We start from the raw sequence: 19,489 nt of genomic DNA, 5'->3' as shown, positions 1-19,489 counted from the left end.
ATTGATGTAGAAAAAATACTTAGATATTTGAAATTCAGTGTGAGTATAATATAAGCGCTACAGAGATTGTCCTCAGGAGGAGATCGAATTATAAGAAAAGAAAATAAACTTTCTAAAATAAAGTGTTGTAGAAGTAAAATTAAGGATAGAGAAGGTATTTTGAGGCTACATAGTTTAGCGTTTGCATAGGAAAAGTAAGAAAACAGGTTCCTGGATGACAAACAGAATTCCTGGTCTGCCAGAAAGAGAGAAGGTGGATTGAAATAGTAACATGTCCATATTGCAGCATTTAATAAACACATTTCATCTTGTGTTGAGCCAGTAAACATACACAGATCACGTTCTTTTAATTCAGTGATGTGGGAGGTACGTTTTCGTTTGTACTTGTATGTCCTCTTGAAGGGGACACCATGAATTGGAGTCCTTTACTTGGGAAATCCATGAACTTTGATACAGTACATGATCTGAGAAGAAAAACATGTGAAGCAGTAATTACGAAGTAGATAACCATAGCTGTCTCCATGTCTTACCAGGCACATATTGCACTCCTTTTCATTTCTTACAAACTCATCTTTACTCCAGCTCACCTGACAGTGGGAACAGAATACTCTTCCTTGGTTTTGAACAAAACTTCGTACTGTCCTTTTGCTTATTACAATGCACTTTAAAGGCATAAGAGAGTCCAAAGTGCTACTACTGGAATATTATGCTAGAGCATATCCTGACCTGTGTTAGCTGGATCACAGACCGTTGTAAGGATCTCCATCATTGCATGCCTGACTACATGAATAATTTTTTCACCACCAAACTGAGTATTTTTTTTCCTCTGTCGAATGGAGTGACATATACTGATCAAAATGAAAACAAAGGGGTTACTGTGGTCTGGGTTTCTTTTAATTGTATTTCCAGGACATCAGGTTTTTTTCTTACTGTAAAGTTACTGCTGTCAAAGTTGTCCTTACATGGAAATCTTAGTGAAAACTTGTTGTCTGGTCAATTCCAGCATTCAGGATCAGTCAGAGTGCATCCAAGGACAACCTGTGGGCAATGGCAATACAGGGACCCAACTGTGTTAAATGTGGTCTTTGTATTACCCCTTACAATTTCTCTAATGCACAGTGCTAAGAAATAACAGTGTAAGTCATTTAGTGTACTTACGTTTCTAGGAAACAGAGTAACTATACATAAGGCTATTGCCTTATAGAAACATACGTTTGTCTTTACATAGCCATATCTTTTTCTTACATGAATATTTTTCAGTGTTCTATTCAATGTTTTTGGATTTTTGGCAATGTTTAACAATGTGTTCTCTATAAAAACAGTTGCCATTTAAAATCCAGCTTTTTCTCCTTGGAAAGTGGGAAAGGAAGCTGTTTTGGTTAAGAGCAGAATATCTGCCAAATATAATTTTGTATTTTTCTGGATGAAAAAGTGTTCTTTATTGTGAAAAATGGCAAGAACCAGCTTGAGAACTCATAGACAGTATTTCAGTCCAGGAGCATATACTCCACAAATATAGTACTACTAAATAATTGCTAGCTCCATCATAACTAGTGTCTATCAGATTGCTGTTTGAAACAGCTGATACACATCCTGTGTTCTTCTATAAAATAAATTTATTTTAGCTATAAGGTTTTAAATTGAAACTTGGGGTAGCCATTTTTAGTAAGATTTTATTTCTTTGTGGAAAAATGCCCTCTTTGGAGCAAAATGGCAAATTTCAGGGAGCTGTGTTACATTTCACTGGCACTTTTTAATGGCCCATGTGACCTGCAGTGCTGTCTTAAGCACTAAGAATATCTCAGTCATGCCTGAAAAGAACAAAAATGTGATTTTGTTTTTTAACTTCAATTCACAGACTTGTGTCTAGATGTTTCATTTCCTGATTGAATATATTTACCCCTTGGGAAACTGAAATTTTAGACTTTATTTTTTCAAATACTAGGATCAATGCTATAGGACTAACTTTAAGGATAAAATGCAGTTGTAATTAGTCATAGCGATAGATACTTTAATAATTACTCTATTTTGGAATTGGTACATTCATAATAATGTTTTATGATTCTGTTGATGGTTCCAAAATAAACATTTAATAAAGGGCAAAAAACCTGCTTGCATTGCGTTGAAAAAAAAATGCAGGTAGCATTTTTTTATATGTGTTTTATAAACTAACAACATTTGGCGCAACAAAAACCATATGGCTTTCCAGCAGAATCTGCTACGGTGTTTTCTAAGTGTATACTTAGAGCTGTCATGGCTTCCAGTAAATTTGCAAATTCCAACAGCTTTTTAGAAGGTGAGTTTCCCAGTCTCCTCATAAGGCCTGTTTAAATTTCCATGTTGCTGTGGCCTTATCCCACTCATGTATCTGAGTCAGCTTTTTAATATCTCTGTCGTTCAGAGTAATCTGCAGTATCGTCACAGCTATTTTACATTTGATGCTTTTCACTAGATATATTTGTGTTACTTAATGTCACATAAAAGAGTGCAGGGTTTTGGGGTGAAAACAGACTTCCAGTGTTGTTACAAATATTCCTAATTTTTCTGAAAAAGAGGATCCAGTAAACCAGATATGGTACATAGAAAAAAGGACAACTTTTTGAAAGAAAAAGAAAAAAAGAACACCTAATATTTCACCTTGTAATCGTTAGCAGAGGAGAAATTGCTGAATATTTGACCTGGGGAGCCTGAGTACTGTGAGTCCCTTTCCTTGCTTTGCCTCCCCTTCTACCAATGATTAAGGCAGAAAAGACCCTTACGTACATTCCTGTTTTCCAACCTTCCAAAAATAATGTCAGCATAATGTCAGTGGAAATAAATCAGTTTTCACTTGATTTATTTCATTTGATTGATTGAGCTAATTTCTCTATAGCTTCATCAACAATGTAATAAAAAAATAAGATTCACTATTAAATCCCTCAGGGAACATATCTACTTAATAGATTTTAGTTTTGCAAGACTTTAAAATAGATAAAAAACTTCCTGAACTCATTAATAAAGCCTCCTTTCTTCTCTCTGTTTGAATCACTCTCCCATGTCTGGTAAGCTGTGGTGGCTAATGTTGCTTTTCTAAAGCTAATGAGGCCAAAATGCCATTTTAAATACAAAACTTTTATCATCTGCTCTGCTTCTCAGTTGTCAGAGCCTTCAAAAAGTGATTTCATCTTATTTATAAATAACTAGGAGTTCTTAATCCTCCCAGGAATAATTATGGTTATTGAGATGTTATGACTGTAAACACGGAGATTTTACCTCCCATATGGCTTACTTCCTTCAGGACTGTTAAAAGACGAAGCCTAACCACCAAACTATTTTTCTGAGCTCAGCTAAGAGTGAGAAACTTAAAATAACAGAAGAGTTGTGAGAAAAACGTGCTCTATCTGGACTTGTTTTCCTATTTTCCTTTCCCCAATCCTTCTGCTTTTAGTACTTCTCTGAAATTTCGTTGGAGTTGGCTTTATCAAACAGGTCTTGTGTGTGCCTGTGAAACACTATTGTCCCTCCTGCTGCGGAGCTTCCACTTAATCATGTGTACACCATTTGGCCCAAGTGTAAAAAGAATGTCTGAAAAGTTTGAAATTTCCATTTTGCCTGCTGTATGATAAACTTCATGTTTCTGTGACTTCTGTGGAGATAATGTAGCCTTGATCAAGTAGCAAGCTATTTTTAGATACATATCTAAACACATGTTTAAGGTGTATGTATAAGATGGCATGTTTTAAATTTTTAATACATGAGATTTATTATTGTTTTTATAATCAGGTACAGGTTATAGCAACGTATTTTCTGTGACTTGTTCTTTTAAAAAATAGGTTTGCCCAAAACATTTATAAGGTACTAACATCACTTTCACTAATGAAACCTTACTATACTTGCAGTATTCTAGATCCATACTCAATAAATGCATGCATCCTCAATTTTTCAGGAAGGTACTTAATTATGTTAGCAAGAGTACTGTTTCTATGACTGAAATTACACTTACATTTTAGTACCTTTCTGCCTTTGTCTGTACTGTAAGTAGACTTCCATGGAATGTGTGATACTTCCTCCCAGTATTTTAAAAAAGGTTAACAGAGTACAAGGAAGAACACTCCTCATAAGAACTTAAAGGATTTGGGAATTTGTTTTTTACTCTTCGCAAAACTTCTGTGCTACATTAAAATGTTGCATCTGTGTAACACAGAGTTAAATTCCCTGTGAACAGAAGGAAAGCACTTCAAGAGGCACAAATTTGCAATGTCTTTCAAATTGTTCCATTGGGAATATAAAAGGGGAATGTTTGGCACTTCCTAATTTTGCAAATGTGGGGGGCCCATGCAAAACTGTGCCATCTCCACTGTATGTAGCCTCTGGCAGTGTGGCCACTGGGGAAGGACTCCTTATGGTGCCATTCTGGCAGGTCCTGTCCTGAAGAGTTCAGAAGTACCAGAACGAGTCAGGAACAGAAGTGTCTTAAATGTGAGTGTCAGGGTTGTAATAATAAATAAATTACCTTTAATCAACTCTTGAACTGATTAAATTATAACGATGAGAATTTTGCTATAGCATTATAACTTGGTGTAGTTATGGTTTATAAACACACTTTATTTATTTCAAAAATAGCCGCCTCCTTCCTTACTCTGGAAACAGATTATTTTGATTTGCTTCCTCAGAGCTGGTCAGAAGACGGGGATTGTTCTGTGTCTCATCTTTCATTTTCTGTTACAGGGGTCCTGGGGGTGGTAGACCTTGGCCAAACCCAACCAATGCCAATTCTGTAAGTAAATAGTTTTAAATATATTAGACATCATCTTATATTTAGGGAAGTATTTCTCATCAATACACCAGGAAAAAAATTCCACTTCATTCCACAAATAGAATACTGCATGCTTTATATTTTGCCCCATAACCCTAATTGCAGAGCAGGTACAGTGAGGAACACATCTGAACAGAGAGCTCATTGACCTGCAAATATCCAGCTCTGTTCGTAATCACACAACACCTCTGCATCTTTACATCAGTTACAGCACTTCCATAACACAAAGGTTATTCTGGGCTACACTTAAAATACATTTTAGCTTCCTTTAGCGCAAGTAAGATGAGTTAGATCAACACTATCTGGCCAGCCAAGGTCTACAGAAATCGCAGCTTGTTAAGATACAGCTTAATGTGTGCTCACATTTTACATAACAAAAGCACATTTGCTGCTCTTAAATAGGGGATATGAAATCGTAGAGCAATTACTTGCAAGACATCAGCCATTTTTATATGCCTTTTTTAAAAAGCAGTGCACTTTATTGAATTTCATTGCAACAACTATAAAATGAGGTAGTCTAATAGGAGGTTGAAGGAAGAGACATCCCACATGAGCAACAGTGTCTGGAATTTCTTCAGAAAACACAAAGGTAAAGTTTTCATTTTCATTCGGTGATCACGCATCGTTAGTATAAAAATGTGTCCCTTTTTAACACTTGCAGTTAGATAAGATGGGTCTGGCTTAACAGACTAGCCTGGTTCTTTCTGTTCTCAGTTTTGATTTTTTAATTCTACTAGTGACAATTGGGGGAAAAAAGAGGTGAAACTCTTCCTCAGTTTTCTTTTACATGTACTCAGCTAAAATGGATGTTAGGATATTTTTCAACTGATACTTGAAATATTTTCATTCTATGAAATTAATTGTGAAGTCCAGTAACAGATGTATTTGTAAAAACGATTTGGCCAACAAGTTCTCAGCAATCATGTAAGATGTTTATGCTACAAAATAATTCTGTATTTTGTCAGTACGGTTGCTTAATTCTAACCCCATCCTCCTATGTCAGCATTGGTCCGTGCTCCTTTAGAGAGAATAATTGCAAAGGCTGTCATAAAGATGAAAACTGGATTATTCACAGGCAGCTGGGTTTCTCCAGATATCCTCTGTAACAAATACCACAATTGAATTTGAAATGCAAGTAGAACACTGTCCTTTTAAAAAAAAAGAATAATGCAAAGAAATAAAATCAGTATCTTCTAGGGTGTAAGATATAAGAGAGTTGCCTTTCATTTTATGGTCAAGATTTTAATCAAGGTTAATTATATATAAGAACATACAAATTAAGCCCATGACTGGGATGACCCTGAAGTCCCGTTGACTTAAATGCAAGTATGTGCTGCTTAAGTTTATAAACCTTATAAAGCATATTACTTTAATAATCTTATAGCGTAACCTTTTACTATAGACTGCAGATCTTTACAGACCTTATTGTGGCTCCCGCAATACAAATAAGATTTTTGTAGTAGATGCAAGAACTGGATTAGTACTAGACCTTGTAACTTGGTATCTTTAAAAAATGATGCTGGCCATTAAAATGCGTCACTTACGAAACAATGGAGAACAGATATCAGACTTCAGCCTACAGGCATTTAAATGGGCACACTGGAAATGGAAATATTTTTATTTGAAATATTGGGTATTAAATTTGGTTTGTGTCTGTATTGCTGGTTTTTGGCTTGAACATACTTACAATGACAAGTTGTTGAAAGGGTGTTTGTTTTGACAACAATAGCATTTTTCAATAATCCTTGACTGTGTCTTTAAATAAATTTAACAAGTAAGTGTTAACCTACAGCTGTACATAAATGTATGTATGGACTCTCACTGCAGAAGAAATTACTGTTTTGTTTCTGTTCATATTCCAGATACCTTATTCTTCAGCATCTCCTGGGAACTATGTAGTAAGTACACTTGTATGTGTTTGCTTATTAGAATAGATGTTACGTTTTATTCAGGCAAAGAAATAGCTGTCCAGATGTTAAGAAGAACCCTTGTGTATTGGTTGAGAACTGAACATCTGATCTTCACTTAGGTTTTTTTCTGCCAGCTATGGTGCATATGTTGATGTTCATTACTAGATCCATTATCAGTCTGGTCAAAATTGCCCTGAGTGCTGTTTTATTTCAGCAAACATTTATATAACCAATACAATATATTGTCTTCAATAATGAAGGACAAAAAAACCCCCCAGCTTTCTTGGTAACACAATATTGTGTTTGAGTTTCTGAACTTCTTCAAGAAAAAAAAAGCATTTGAAGAATTAGAACAAGCTTTATCTCCCCAGAGATATACGAGTGGGTCCTTACAGCTAACATTTTAGGGGAAATTTTTATCCTTATAATCACCTTCTGAAGACTTGAGAATTCTTTTTTTCTCCATAGTCTGTTATATCTTCATTTCACAGACATTGTCTTAATTTATTACGGTTTAGTTGGTATCATTTTTTTTTTTTAGTCTGTACTTTAGAATGACATAGTTAAAAATTTGTAATAGGCCCAGCATTGAGCTGTCATTCTTAAGAACATGAAATGCTAACCCTCTCTCTGGAATTTAACAAATACATTTTACCTATCAACAAAATGTTTTTTGTTGGAGTACATACTGCTGGTTTTTCTCTCTACCCCGAGAGATTGACTTTGTTTATTCTTTTAGGCTCTTTATTGTTGTTGTTACTGTTGTACTTGGATTATTTCTACTTCTGATGTACTCTTCTAAGGCATATTGTTTCATCTGTTTTTATCACATGCTTAGTACTGATGTAACAGGGTAACAAGGGAGAATTTTATATATATATATATATATATATATATATAGGATTCCAAATTTCTGTTGGTCGGTGAGGTTTCAGTAGACCTCTCTTTTGATATTTCATGTTTTATCACCTGAAGATTAGACAACTGCAGTGCATGGCTCTAAGCAGCGTAAAACCTGAAGCTATTTCAGAATGTGGAAATAGCAGGTCCTTTACCACGAGGACAATACACCAGCGTTTTTTCATCTGTTTGTGCTGCTTATAGGTTTCTCTTATTTTCAGTCTTTGTAAGAGAGATGATCCTGCAGAGCTAAAGCTGAAGGATGAGTTCAAGGATAAGCTGGTTTTGTTTAAACAAAAGCAATTTCTTTTGTTCCTTATTTAGACACTTAGCTGTGAAAAGGTTATGATTCTCCTAAGTGTCCATAACTGTAGTACTCATTTTGGCACATGTTTAGTGGAAACAGTCCAAATATGCTGATCTCCAAACCAGTTCTTCTAATGCAGAACTTCATAAATTTCTCTCTGGGGAAGAGGTTTTATTGGGTTTGCTCTAGACATTAGTGATCAGTTATTGTTGCAGATTTTGAAGGGTTTTTTGAATATTTGACTTCATATTCTTGTTTTTTAAAAGTGTGAAGTCCTGAGAAACTAGAGAAGGAGTTACTATAGAAAATTGTTTTAAAGGAGCAAACCTAAGTAAAATGCAAGTTGTAGTAGCAGACTCTGTTGGTGTACTCACATCAAGCCAAAGGTCAGCCAGGATAAATGAGTCAGACAAAAGAGGGCAGCACCATATTTCAGTGTATAGATAGAGGAGAAGAGTAAAGAGGTGATTTTACCTCCTTCAGTGACAATGATGAGACTGATGCTGGCATGTTGCATCTAATTGGCAACACTGAAGGGGAAATAAGACAGGGAAAGATGCAAGAATGAGACAGACAAAAGATTGAGGTATTGGAGAAAATGCCTGAGCTTCTGATCAGATGTGCTCTGTGAACTCCAGCTGTGCTAGTGGGAAAGGTTGCTGCCTGATTCCTTGTCCCCACCCTTCTGCTGGTTACCACTCCTTCAGGTCTGCCACTGGAGTTCCTTGGATGAGTGTCCCTCTTCGTCCAAAACAACTGAAGTTGATTGAAGCATTTGAAGAACCAGGTCCTTGCTGAAGCACTTCTGTTGACCCAAAATAGGTGGAGGGACACTCACAGAGGGAGCTCCAAGCAGAGCTGAGGCTGTCGCTAGCAGAAAATAGTGGAGAAGCAGCTGAGGTGGGCCAAGGGTTGAAATCTTCTTCTGCCAGCATAAATGCTTGCACAGTGCATGTCTTGCCTGATGCTGAGGGAGTAGTCTTACTTCAGAAAGGCTCACCACATTTTGGGAAAGGAATGCATGAACTCCAGCCATACAAAGAGCTAAATAAGCAAAACTGGGGGACAGTAGCTACCAAGAGAGCAAGCGTTTGGGAACAAGGTGTGGGCTGGAGAGCTCTTAAAGAGGCTTTTTAGCCAAAGGATTTGTGATCTGGAACTGCACGCTTGAGAGCTTAATCTGGTTAGTTTATCAGTTTTTGAGAAATAATTCTATTACATATTAATATATTCTCAGAGTGAAAATAGTTGATACCAAGAGGCTTTCTAAGAGAAGAAAATATACAAACAATGACAGTAGAGGCAAATTTAAAATTACATGCAAAAGTTAGTAGTGAAGATAAGTAACTTTTCTAATAAATGACCTGTTGGTCGTTTCAACACCTCTTTATGTGATGCTGAAAAATATGTGTAAACCTAAAAAGGTCAAGTTAGTGAGCTTAGTGCACAAGTACATGGATAAAAAGTCATAGCCTGTGATGCCTAGAGGGTCGTATATGTGATCCAAAGGTCCCTTTGAATTTGGAGCCTGTAGCTCTGCAGCAGCAATGGGGGAATTTCTCATTGCTGAGGGTTGAATAGGTCTTTCAGACTGTTTTGGCAAGCCCTGTCCTAACACATTCATTTCTGATTCAGTTGTAATTTGGGAGGGGAAAAAAAGCTATGTGGCTGCTGGCAGTATGAAATGAAGTTGTGATTATGCCTTGATTTTTATAAGCTGATCTGTGGGTTTCATGGTGGAGCAAGCCTTTGTTCTTGGCACACTTTATAAAAGATACTCGGTGACCTTGCATAGTTCAGAAGCAAGGGGAACCACAAGATAAAGAACTGGTAGGTGGGGTTACATATAAGAGCATAGAAGTATATATATGTTGACTGACTGCAGGGATGTGCTGCTGCTTCTGGGTAAAAGATTTCTGTTTCACCTAGAAGTAACTGTGAGTTGATCACTGGCTGGCAGACAGAGATGCTTCCCCCTGCAAGTATTTTACTTGTACAAACCTCCAGAGGAGTGGTATCAATCAGAAAGCTGATATACTACTGAGTTTGATTGTCTGAAAATAGTGTTTGCTAGTATATTATTGCTAAATGTTTTGTAAGAAATGTTATTTTAAGCAGGCCATTGAGAAACAGTATCTATTGTTTTAAATCCAAGACTTCTCTGCCTCCTTCCAAAATACCTCAGTGAATTATAGCAAATCTCAGCAATGTCCTTGTAAGCAGACAGGAACAACTAAACCTTTATATTCAGTGCTACTGAAAAAATGTTCCTGTCTGGAACAGTATATCTGCCATTTTGACATGTAACAAAAGAAATAAAAATATAATTAAAAATCATATGGCAATGAAAATAATCATCTGTTGTTAGCAATCTGTGGGGTTTTTATTATGCAAAGTCAATATTTATTGACTTTTATTCACACAGACATTTTTACCGAACTGGAAGTTGGTAGTTTTTCATGCCACTTAAAAATATTAGATGTTTAGAAAAAAACTTTTGGAGAAATTTTTAAAGAACCTTAAAAAGCTTGTTTAACAACCAGAGCAGTTTGTGTGCAGTTCTTAGTCAGTAACAGATTTGCAACACAGAAATACCTGAAACTAAGAAGATGATAGATGTTTCTTGATGGGGTTTTTGGGGGGTTTTTTATCTTTGATTTTGTAGTCTAGGCAAGTGATATGACTGTACCCAGCATTATCTTGACTTTTTTAATCCATTTGTCATTAATTTCAGAAGAAATTATGTATACAGATGTTATTTTAAAAAATTGTAGGATACTATACAGACAGAATTAAGATGCCTGTCGCATCGAGATACCGAGTCCGCCTGAAAAAGAAGGTGATTAGGCTCTTCCGTCGCACGGGACACCCCCTTGTTTTGTGCTTAGCAAACATTGGTTACTCAGCCATTGACTGTGTACAGAGTACAACAAAACAGAAATGCCAGCTGAAAAACCAGTGGTAATAAAAGTAGGTTGAGGGAATTAAAAATAATTGTCTTAGGCCCTGCTCCAAGTATTTCTCTTGTCTGACTCACAGCATGACACAGAGTTATTGACTAATGGATATTCTTGGGACTGTATACCTACGTATATAAGAAGTCTGTGCCAGAGCTTGTTGACCAATTACCTTGCTTGTGATGAGCTGTTTCACTAGCTTATCAGAAATGTGCGTGTTTTCACCAAAGTAACTCATGACATTAATGATATATTTTTTTTTCACTTGTACTGTGTTCATTTTTTACTGCAATAGCTTTTTCCTTTCATGCTAACTGACATTTTCTACTCTCTCTAGGGTCCTCCGGGAGGTGGAGGGCCACCAGGAACACCTATCATGCCTAGTCCTGCAGGTATTGACTTATACTCAGAAATAATAAAGTATAATTATAAGGGATTTTAGAAAGTACACAAATTATTTTTCAGACTTTGGTTTTCATAAAGAATCAGATAATGATAAATTATTTGGATTATACTTTATGTATCAGTTTTTTTCCTGTGCTTTCACTCTCTTTCTCCCCCTGCTATGTTGCAGATACACAAAGCATTGTATCTCTGCAGTTCAGAGCAATTAAATTCTCTGGCTTTTGAGCCCATCTTTTCTTGCACAATTTCAGCCATAGCAAGTTAAAAACGAAAGAAGACGCAGTCTTTAATTGCTTTTGCTAATGTTCTTTGGCACAATTCCACCAGTTTGGAAATCAGGAGGTTTCTGAATCTGATGAAACTTCCCCTATAGTATCCTATGGGATAGACCTGACCAACATGTGGCTCTTGAGTGATCTGCTGCATCCTGCGGCTATGTCATCTGACTGACAGCACGGTCATGCTGGACAGGTTGCTCTCCTCTGTCTTGCAATGGAGGAGTAAGGCCCCAGAGGAACCATCATCATGTCTGACCAGTGATCCGTTCCCAGAACTTCAACTGCCCCATTGTTTCCCCAGGTAACATGGTCTGTAGCTTGCAACCCAGACCACACAGAGATTTTGGCCATGCAAAAGATTGGCCGCATTCCTCCTACAGTTTGAGGACACAAGGAGGAGGATGGGAGGATTCTGGGTGGCTAGCTAGCTTCTCAAGGCTTAAAGGTGGTCAACGAGGTGCAAGTATTTCCCTTCATTGATGTTCTGCAAAGATTCTGATATGAAGGTGGAACTGCAGGATGTGGAGGATGCTGTCCTCCCCCATGGACATCATCAGAAATCTGCTAAAATAGAACTAGTAACATCTTGTGTAACCCAATATTCAGTGGCTAGTCCTTTTGGCCAATATCTGCCTTTGTAACTCACTTTGACCAGCTAAGAGAGACCCGTTCACCTCAGTGATGTTACAGCATCCTCAGTCCTTATGTCCTACGTATTCTTGCTGTCCTCTACAGCACAAGAGGGTAGGGAAGTTTCCTAACCGGCTGTGAAAACTTCTTGCATCAATATAATGCCTTCATTAAATACAATTCCAGGGCTTTAAAAAACTGCAACCTAAGATAAAGCGTAGGGCTTCCTTGTTCATATGATTAGTGAAAAAGACAATTAGTGGAAGCTGGCATTTAAAAGTTAGGGTGTCTTTTGACATAAAACAACCTTATGGACAGCCTGCACTTTTAAAAATAGTCAGCATGCAGTTATTGCACATGTTAAGCTGTCTGTGTGCAGCTCAAATAAAGCTTCTGCTGACAGTTATTCCCATTGTCAGCTAGAGACTCAAAAATGTTTTGAGGCTGTTTTCCAAAGTAGAAAAACACTTAGGAATTGGCCACCTGAGAATTTTGCAAAGGTATTTACTTGCCTCTGAGAGAAACCAGCTCCGAGGGTTCCCGTGGCCCAGGTAGCCCGTATGTATTTTCATGTGAGCCAGCAGAACATGGGGAGAGCCAGGGATGTGTGTTGCAAAAGGATCTGGTGATTGAAGAACTTGTTGCCTGCCTCATCGAACGATAAAAATAACTTTTTATGTGCTAATTTTACTTGGGTAACGTCAGGCTAAAAGCTTTTTGTTCCCCCTCTTCTTTAAACAGCATATTTGAATGTTGTGGTGATACATAGTGCTCTGCATATAATGGAATTATTTACTCACCAAGGTTAATTACTGCTTAGAAAACTGACTCAGAAAGATTAAGGAATAGACAAAGACCTTGATTTTAACTGCCCAGTGTATGTACAAATACGTTCTTGCGGGACATCAGGCCACTTTCCCAGTTCCAACGCATTTCAGTCTGGTCTCAGCTTTCGCGCTTTCACTACTTGTCTTGAAAGTCCCCCATCACCTTGTCTTGGAAAAGGTATTACAGCTCAGCAGTGTTTCTTGCGTGTGTTGTTAATCTCTAAACTGTGGTTCAAAGAGGTGGAATGGTCTTTTGGAGGAGCTAGATACAGACTACTAAGCTATTCTTTATTCTTTTTGCAGATACTATAGAGGTATTGATTTCCCAGAGCCAACAATATTTTTTTAAATCATGCTGTCCCCTTAGGGATGTGTTTAGACTTTCCTTAGATCATTCTCCTCTCAGCAAACTTTTTCATTACACGGCCTATGTCTTGTCAAGTTCCCTTGGGAAAGGTTTTTGCCTAATTTGTCTACTATCTATCTATATCTGCTGCATTTTTTGCCTTTTGTTTCTTACAAATAGTGATGAAGGGTGTTAAGACTTCATGTGTGTTAGCAGTGGGGATAAGTTGGAGATCAGAATGAATGATTTGTACCTACTAATGGTTCTTAGGCATTGGCTTCTGAAGTTCAACCAGAAGAGCTACGTGGGTTGTTTTCTATGTCTTGTTAATTAAATCTTGCACTTCAACTCTGGATGTGCTCCACCTGAAAGTTCATGTGCATTGGTTGGAGGAAAAGGACTGAGTTGCAGCATAGCTGTGTCAACGTCTGGCAAGGACAAGTGAAACTCTTGGCAGAACTTACTGGCTTAGGCACCACACTGCACCAGGGTGGTCTTCTTGGTTTTGGACTCAGGTGGTTTTTTTGAAGCATTGCACCATACGGTACCATGAAGATACATCAGTTAAAGCTGTCCTTGGAGCAAGGATCTTTGCACAATGTTCCACTGAATAGTCAGATATATCCAAAATCAAAGACTGACGTAAATGAGAACAAAAAAAATTTCATTCACTATACTAACTTGCAGTCTGTATAATGAGAAGCTATTTATCATTTATTACAGATGGAAAACAAATTACAGGAAGTATTGATAAGAAAGAAACTCCTGTTTTATAGAGAATATTGAAGATGACTGAAGTAATTTGGAACTCCAGGGAAAAGCGTTTGTGGAATTAAATAGTTACAGATAATTGGTGATTTATAAACCTTTTAACAGTCATGCGTAAAACTAGAGTCTAGAAGTAGTCACTGAGGGACCACTGCAATTATTTCTTTCCATAGCTCTGTTGTGTGGTAGCAATAGATAGAAAGGGAATGAAATCTTCCATTATATTGCCACTGTGTATCAGTGATTCAGGCACAGAAGTAATATGAACGAAATGACAGGAAATGTATTAGGTGAGTAGTTTTATTGAAAGCTATATATTAGCACTTAAAATAATCTCTTATTACAGATTCAACCAACTCTGGAGACAACATGTACACTTTAATGAATGCAGTACCACCTGGACCCAACAGACCTAATGTAAATATGAATTTAGTTATGTACTTCTTTGAATTATACAGCCTTTTTTTATCCAAACACTACGTTTCCATCACGTATCATTAATACTAAGTTTTCCATTTTTATGGGTGACACTTCAGTTGATTCCCCCCACCATGTGCTTTTTAATGTTTCCCAAATCAATAATACCAATACATGCCAAATCATGATTGGGGCATATTTTTCTATGTGGAAAAGGCCTTAGAAGTTTGTGCATGTGGATCTTGGGGACTACTTAGTTTGTCACACTGGGGTGCGATAGATTTCTGTGTGATAGTACGTCATCCTAGGAGCAGCCACTAAGCATTAGTTTCTGCAGGATTCAAACTTTTGTTATAAAAAGTATCTACTCCCAAAAAGGGAGGATAAAATTGCTGAAAGTGACCCAGTATTATGTTGCCCTGCCATTCTGCAAAAAAGGATAAAATTAACACCTCTAAGAAGAAACAAACTTTCACGTTTATCTAAATGGGATGTTAAGAATGAAACCTATTGATAACATCTTAGTATTTGCCTATTTGAACGAGTTAACTGGTGACTATTTTAGCCTAAATCTCAGCAGTTCTAGAACTGACAAAAATCTGGATTCTTAGGTAGAATTTGTTTCTTCTCTGATCTGTCTCTATGCCTTCAGTTTTATTGTATTTCTCTGATTACAACCATATTTCATTTAATTATGATCCATATTATGGGCCTTTTGAAAAAAAGGCCAGTAGAACTTAAAAATACAGATATTTAGATACTGCTAAATCATTATGCAGTGAATTTTAGAAATCCTTCTATAAGTTAATGCCTTCAACTTTTTGAAGAACTGAATTTAAGGTTAGTATCTGAAATTGGACAGAAACCACTTATGCTGCAAAGGTAATGCAGAGTAGTCTGACTGTCAGTATAGATAGAGTGGGGTTTGAAAGCTGTTAATTAATCACTTACTCGTTGAAGAGAATCGTAAAATTCCCTGTAACTTCAGTGGGAGTAGAGCTAGGTCAGCACTAGCAGGTTTGGAAGTGATACACAAAGTGTTGAAATAAATAGTAAAGTTATTCCTAAGTTGTATTCCAGCCTACAGAGGTGAGTCCAAGAATCATGAAGGGAGCATTGGAAAAAGTGAACAAAAGCAGCGATGTTTTTGCAGTCTTCGCATGAAGGACTTTCACTAGACTTGTCACATTCAGAGCTAGGACTGTGCATTTTTCCTTTTTTTTTTCCCCCTGAGGAATATTTTCTTTTTATTAGATCATCTACACAAAATTGTACAGTAATACCAGTTTTTAATGTCTGATCCTTTTGTAGTTTCCAATGGGGCCAGGGTCAGATGGACCTATGAGTGGACTGGGTGGAATGGATTCACATCATATGAATGGATCATTAGGTAATGATAGTAAATACTACGAACACTGTGATTTTTCAATGACTAGTGTCATTTTCTATGATTAGTTCTCTGAGTTGTGTGGAATACTGTATGTAAAATCTTTTAAAAACTGAAAAAGCTGTATATACATCAATAAGAGTATTAAGATACTTTTTAAGCATATGAGTTGGCATATGTAATGCACCTCTGGAAGAAAAATACTGTATTTTATTTCTATAAGAGGGTGTAGTTTTAATCCAGTTGATGAAAACCACTGAAAGCGTATCAGCATGGTAATGCAGAGTTGAAGGTTTAAGAACCATTTTTATTTACCTCTCTTCCTCTTTCAAAATCTTGGGAAGTTGTCATTGTGACATGCTGGTGCATGTTCTTATCAATTACCTGAAAGTAAGTTATTGCATATATTGATGTATGCGTTAAGCTGGTTTTATCCCAACATTTTTATATCCCCATTTGTTCTATAATTAGCCATATGTTTGTCAAGTATGAGTACTATTACTCCGTCCCCATTAGCAGCTTCAGACAGGTGCCAATTTTAATGCATCCAAAAGGATATGAATTCTTGTCGGGGCATGCAGAGGCAGGAGGAAGAGTGTGCTGTTTGACTTTTGACACTGATTTTTGAAGGACTCATATCTAGGGGAGGAGCCTTGCACAACTTTGCAAAACACACACTGCTTTATCTCCTGACTATCCTAGCAAACTCTTTGCTCTTACTCTTTGCTGGAAGGATGATAGACACTTGAAACGGATTTAAGAAACAAGCCGTAGGTAAATAAATTGCATTTTTACCTTCCTCTTCCATACCCCCAAGGTAAATAAAAACCTTGGTTTTATTTCTGCTCATACCATAACACCAGGCCAGTAGCTCTGAATACAGTTCTTATGTTGTACTCTTTTCTGTCTGCACCAAGGGGTGTCGGTCATGCAGGCAACAACAGGGGAGAACCTCAGCCTGCAAGGACTTCAGATGTCTTTCTTCTTCTGTCATCTCCTTTGTCCACCAGCAAGGTTCTCTGTTACATCTGGGAGCTGGCCTGAGGCCCGCAAGGGCCACCAGCAACACCCCATTGAGCAGCGTTTTCCTTTTGGGGAGAAATCCCAGTGAGCTACATATAGGTCAGGCAGGCAGAAGCCAAGCTGCCACTCTTCCCCGCACTTCTAACCCCAGAGAAAAGCTCATCACCTTCCCAGCAGGCACGAACCAACCTAAACTCCATACCGTTTAAGTCCATACTACCATGGTAGGTGGAGATCTATCACTCATAGCCCAAAAGTTGGGGGTTGTGAGACAGGAATTGTAAATAGGCAAGAAGAAGGGAGAAATTCAAAAGAAGCTATGACAAGATGAGAAAAAAAACTAAGCCATCAAACCTCATTTAGCAGACATGTTCTAAACGATTAAAATTCAGCAATAGGCATCTATCTCCTAATAGAATTACCTTTTTTTTCTAGGAAAGCTTATCCCTGAAATTCCTAGATTACTTTGCATAAGGACACCTTGTGATTTTGCAGCCTTCCTTTACATATTACAATCCTAAAATGGATTGTTGCTTTAATTAATAATGATGCACATTACATTCAAATAAACGAAAAACTGTGTATAAGGTAATCACATCTTCTTCTGTCACTTTCTATAGCCTGAAAATTATTTCTTAGCTGAAAGAAAAAATTAAATTGAAGCAGTTACGGGAGGATTTTACGTGTACCTACCATTTGGTTAGTTATTTTCTCTAGCGAAAATGATGACGTGCTTAGTCAAATTAATGATGACTGCTCTCCAGGGGTAACTCCATATCAAAACTGGAACCTGAGTTCTGTTAGGAGAGGAGGGCTGCGAGAGATCTGCTGCATTCATTTCCATGCTGCAGTAGGCAGCTGTGTCTCATAATCAGATGGATAAATTGGTCAAGGTCCATCTTCAACTTCTCCAACTTCTTTGACCACAACACTTCTATTGGATATCTGTTTGTGGCTCTGATGGTTAGAAAGAAATCCTTTCCTGATTTCCACCAATATTTATCCTTTGGGCCATGACAAAATGACTCTTCGTAACATTTATGTATCTGATGTATTTATAGAGAGAAGTCATATTCCTTCTCAGCCTTAATTTGCCTGGCTAAGTATAGTAAGCTATTTCAGTCTCCTCTCAGAACTCTATTTTCTTGATTGTTTTTCCCTGATACTCTTCTAGTTCTGTATTCAGTACTCTTCTAGAATTTGTTGTTTCTGAAAATAGGTGACCAGAATTGTTTACTGTCTGTTGCTGCTAAAAATGCTTTTCTGGATACATCCATCCTGAAGTTGTATTTCCTTTATTCTTGGCTTTACCTGGGTGAGAGCTACAGCAGGTGAAAAAAATTCTTTTCAATAGCCTTGCACTCATTACATTTAACTTTATTTGGTTTATGTTACTCTGGTCCTCAGAATCATTAGCTTTCTTCTGAAAGATACTGTCATCATCAGTATTTATAATGCCTTAAAAGTTGATGTCATTTCAGCCAATTTCAGTAGTAGGCTTCTGCTTCTGGGAGCAAAGACATTGATGAAACCCTCCCAGCTGATCTTAGTGATAAAGGTGGTCTTTTTTTTTCCCCAGTAATACCAACTTTTACTAGTTAGCCACGATTTTGCTTTTTTTTCCTCAAGCTCAAGCAACATTTCCCATAGGCGGGGGAAATGAATTAATTCCCAAATTAATTGTCCTACCATTGCTAATGGGACAGGGAGGCTGGACATAAAATTTCTTGAGTTGTGCTGGGCTGTCTCATCCTGAAATGATGCCATCCAAATAACTGATACAGATCAGAATTGTGTCCTTCATTCTTTTCTCGCTTTTTGCACCGGGCATGCACACAGGCAAAGGAGTAACATTATTCAATACTGACTGTAAACTTTTACTAAGGGAGACATTGGGAACAAAGTGAGATGACACATGGATGGTTATGTTTTAAAATATTGCTGTTACACTATGTATCTACTGTGAAAAAAAAATCTGAGATTAACTTTGGCTCAAAACTAACTGAATAATTGTCTATTTTAATTTAAGGCTCAGGAGACATGGACAGTATTTCCAAAGTGAGTATTTAATCAAATATTTGGAATTTGTAGAATGCTTCACTCTAAAGATACTTTCTTTGTTATGAAGCTTTTTATTATGTATCTACATTTTCTGCTTGTCAACTCTTTGGAGGCTATGCAGACAGAATTAGTATTAATTGAAAATTTAAAAACAGTATAATCGATAGAGAGTATAAGTAGACTTATTCCCTACTGCATAATAATGTGTATTAATGAATGTGATTAATTATATCCAGTTCATAATCTGATTGATTATGTTATAATCTTCCATACTGTTAAAGACAAATGAATATTGTTCTAATAGTCAATTCTAGTTAAATATATATTTGAGAAAATGTCATTAAGATGTTACTTTTATGCATTGCATGATTGCTTTTGTCACCTCTGTAAGGCAATGTTAATATCTTAATCATTAGTATATATTCCTAAAAACTAGATTAAGAAGTCATTTCAGAAGAAGCACTATTTTGATACCACA

General features: G+C 37.0%; 1 protein-coding gene across 22 annotated transcripts in view; it reads left to right on the top strand.

The window, feature by feature from the left end:
- SSBP2 (single stranded DNA binding protein 2) overlaps nucleotides 1–19,489 on the top strand; it is a 181,911-nt gene that overhangs the window by 154,396 nt on the left and 8,026 nt on the right. For 13 of the 22 annotated variants that reach the window (XM_059834238.1, XM_059834259.1, XM_059834252.1 and 10 more), the window contains 6 exons: nucleotides 4,708–4,756; nucleotides 6,658–6,693; nucleotides 11,207–11,261; nucleotides 14,470–14,540; nucleotides 15,852–15,930; nucleotides 18,980–19,008. In XM_059834238.1, coding sequence (XP_059690221.1) covers nucleotides 4,708–4,756; nucleotides 6,658–6,693; nucleotides 11,207–11,261; nucleotides 14,470–14,540; nucleotides 15,852–15,930; nucleotides 18,980–19,008 — 319 coding nt within the window. The remainder of the gene's footprint in view (nucleotides 1–4,707; nucleotides 4,757–6,657; nucleotides 6,694–11,206; nucleotides 11,262–14,469; nucleotides 14,541–15,851; nucleotides 15,931–18,979; nucleotides 19,009–19,489) is intronic. The other 9 variants (XM_059834258.1, XM_059834250.1, XM_059834249.1 and 6 more) reach the window with 6 other exon arrangements.

Source organism: Gavia stellata, chromosome Z, assembly GCF_030936135.1.
Source record: "Gavia stellata isolate bGavSte3 chromosome Z, bGavSte3.hap2, whole genome shotgun sequence".
Lineage (NCBI taxonomy): Eukaryota > Metazoa > Chordata > Aves > Gaviiformes > Gaviidae > Gavia > Gavia stellata.
Note: the sequence above shows the minus strand (reverse complement) of the source record. Positions and strands in the feature narration are given on the sequence as shown.